Below are 1,697 nucleotides of genomic sequence, written 5' to 3'. Positions count from 1 at the left end.
TGGGGTCCCCCTGGACACTTAGGACCCCTTTGGGAGGGTTGTGGAGTCTGTTCTAGGGGTCTCGGGTCCCTCCTGGACAACCGGGACCCCTCTGGGCCAGTTTTGGTGGCTCCCGGACACATGGGACCCCTTTGGGGGGTTTTGAGGTCCCCAATAACAGGGCATCAGATGCCTGGGTCCCACTGAGGTGATTCTGGGGTCCCCCATGGGGGTTTGGTGGTCCCAGACAGACACCTGGGCCCTCTCTGGGCTGTTTTTCGCGTCCCACAGGACACCTGAGTCCTTTAGGGGCCTGTTTTCAGTTCTGCCCTGAGGGTTGGGGTCCCTCCTGGACACCTGACACCCCCCAGGGCAAGTGTTGCGGTCCCCCTGAGTCCCCTCTGGGTGCCCAGGCCCTGCAGGGGTTGGGGTTCCACCCGGAGGATTCGAGGAAGCCTGAGTGGGGTTTGGGGTGGTACATGGAGGATTTGTGGTCTCACACGTAGGATTTGGGGGTGTAGGGCCTCACATACAGGATTTGGGGTTTGGGGTTCTCACCTAGAGGATTTCATGGGGTTTGCAGTCTCACCTGAAGGATTTGGAGTTTGAGGTGTCACCTGGAGGACTTTGGGGCTCAGGGGAGGGAGGGTTGGGGGTCTCACCTGTAGGATTTGGGGGGTTGGGTCTCACCTGGAGGATTTTGGGGAGCCCAGGGAGGGGTTTGGCATCTTACCTGGAGGATTTTGGGGTTGTGGTCTCACCTGGAGAATTTCAGGGTGCCCATAGGCTGCTGCCAGGTGCAGGGCTGTCCGGCCTCTGTGGTCAGCAGCATCAGGATCAGCTCCTAAGACTAGCAGGTCCTGCACAATTCCTGGGGCCGCCGCTGTTGCTGCCACCAGGAGCGGGGTCTGGGAGGGCAGAAGGGGGGGTCATGGGGATCTGAGGGAGTCTGGGGGGGAGGTCAGGGGGTCTTGAGGATAAAAGAGGTGTCTATGGGGGTCTAGTGGAGGGAAAGGGAGGGTCAGTGGGGTCTGGGGGAATCAGGGGTGGTAGGGAGAACCTGGCACCCCCAACCCCCAAATTATCACCCTGGTGCACTGTTACTGTTCTGCCCCCCTTATCACCCTCTTACCATCCCCTAAATAATTATCTGTTATTAACTGCCCCTTCATTAGCCCTTTAGTGGCCTCTAATTACCCCATTACTAATTACCCCTTTTCCCCCCATCACTCACCCATCACCCCATTATTAGGCTGTGACAGAACCCTGTGATTAATTACCCCAGAATTAACTACCCCATCCCCATAATTAATTACCCCCATAACCCTGGGATCACGCCATTCTTGCCCTTTTACCCCCGCCACCCCCTTATTGCCCCACGAGGACTCACTTACTGCCCTCATAGCCCCCTTTTTTACCCCTTGTGCTGCCCCCTCACCTTTCCCAGGTGCTCCCGCATCTCGAGCCCTCCCAGATCCCGCAGAGCCTCGGCTGCAGCCCGGGCGGCCACCCGCAGCCCCCCTGCACAGAGCACGTGCAGCAGCCTGGGGGTGGAGGGGGGTTAGACGGAACTCCCTTGACCCCCAGACACCCCCCCAGGGATCTGTCACCCTGTGGCTCCTCTCAGCACCCCACAACTGCCCCGGGGGCTTCCCAGCACCCTTCTTGCCCCACTGACTGCACCACTGACAGCCCCATTGCCTCCTCATTATCCCCCC

The 1,697-nt window shown here is 59.5% G+C and overlaps 1 protein-coding gene across 1 annotated transcript in view; it reads right to left on the bottom strand.

Moving 5' to 3' along the window:
• Nucleotides 1-1,540, bottom strand: part of LOC108641139 (NF-kappa-B inhibitor delta) — a gene marked incomplete at its 5' end in the record, with an annotated part of 5,163 nt that extends 3,623 nt beyond the window's left edge. The window contains 2 exons of the mRNA XM_029963073.1: nucleotides 713-887; nucleotides 1,418-1,540. Coding sequence (XP_029818933.1) covers nucleotides 713-887; nucleotides 1,418-1,540 — 298 coding nt within the window. The remainder of the gene's footprint in view (nucleotides 1-712; nucleotides 888-1,417) is intronic.
• Between the last annotated feature and the right edge of the window lie 157 nt (nucleotides 1,541-1,697).

Source organism: Manacus vitellinus, unplaced genomic scaffold, assembly GCF_001715985.3.
Source record: "Manacus vitellinus isolate BGI_N305 unplaced genomic scaffold, ASM171598v3 scaffold_52_pilon, whole genome shotgun sequence".
Classification (NCBI taxonomy): Eukaryota; Metazoa; Chordata; class Aves; order Passeriformes; family Pipridae; genus Manacus; species Manacus vitellinus.
The sequence above is the reverse complement of the archived record's forward strand: the minus strand, read 5'-3'. Positions and strand labels throughout refer to the sequence as shown.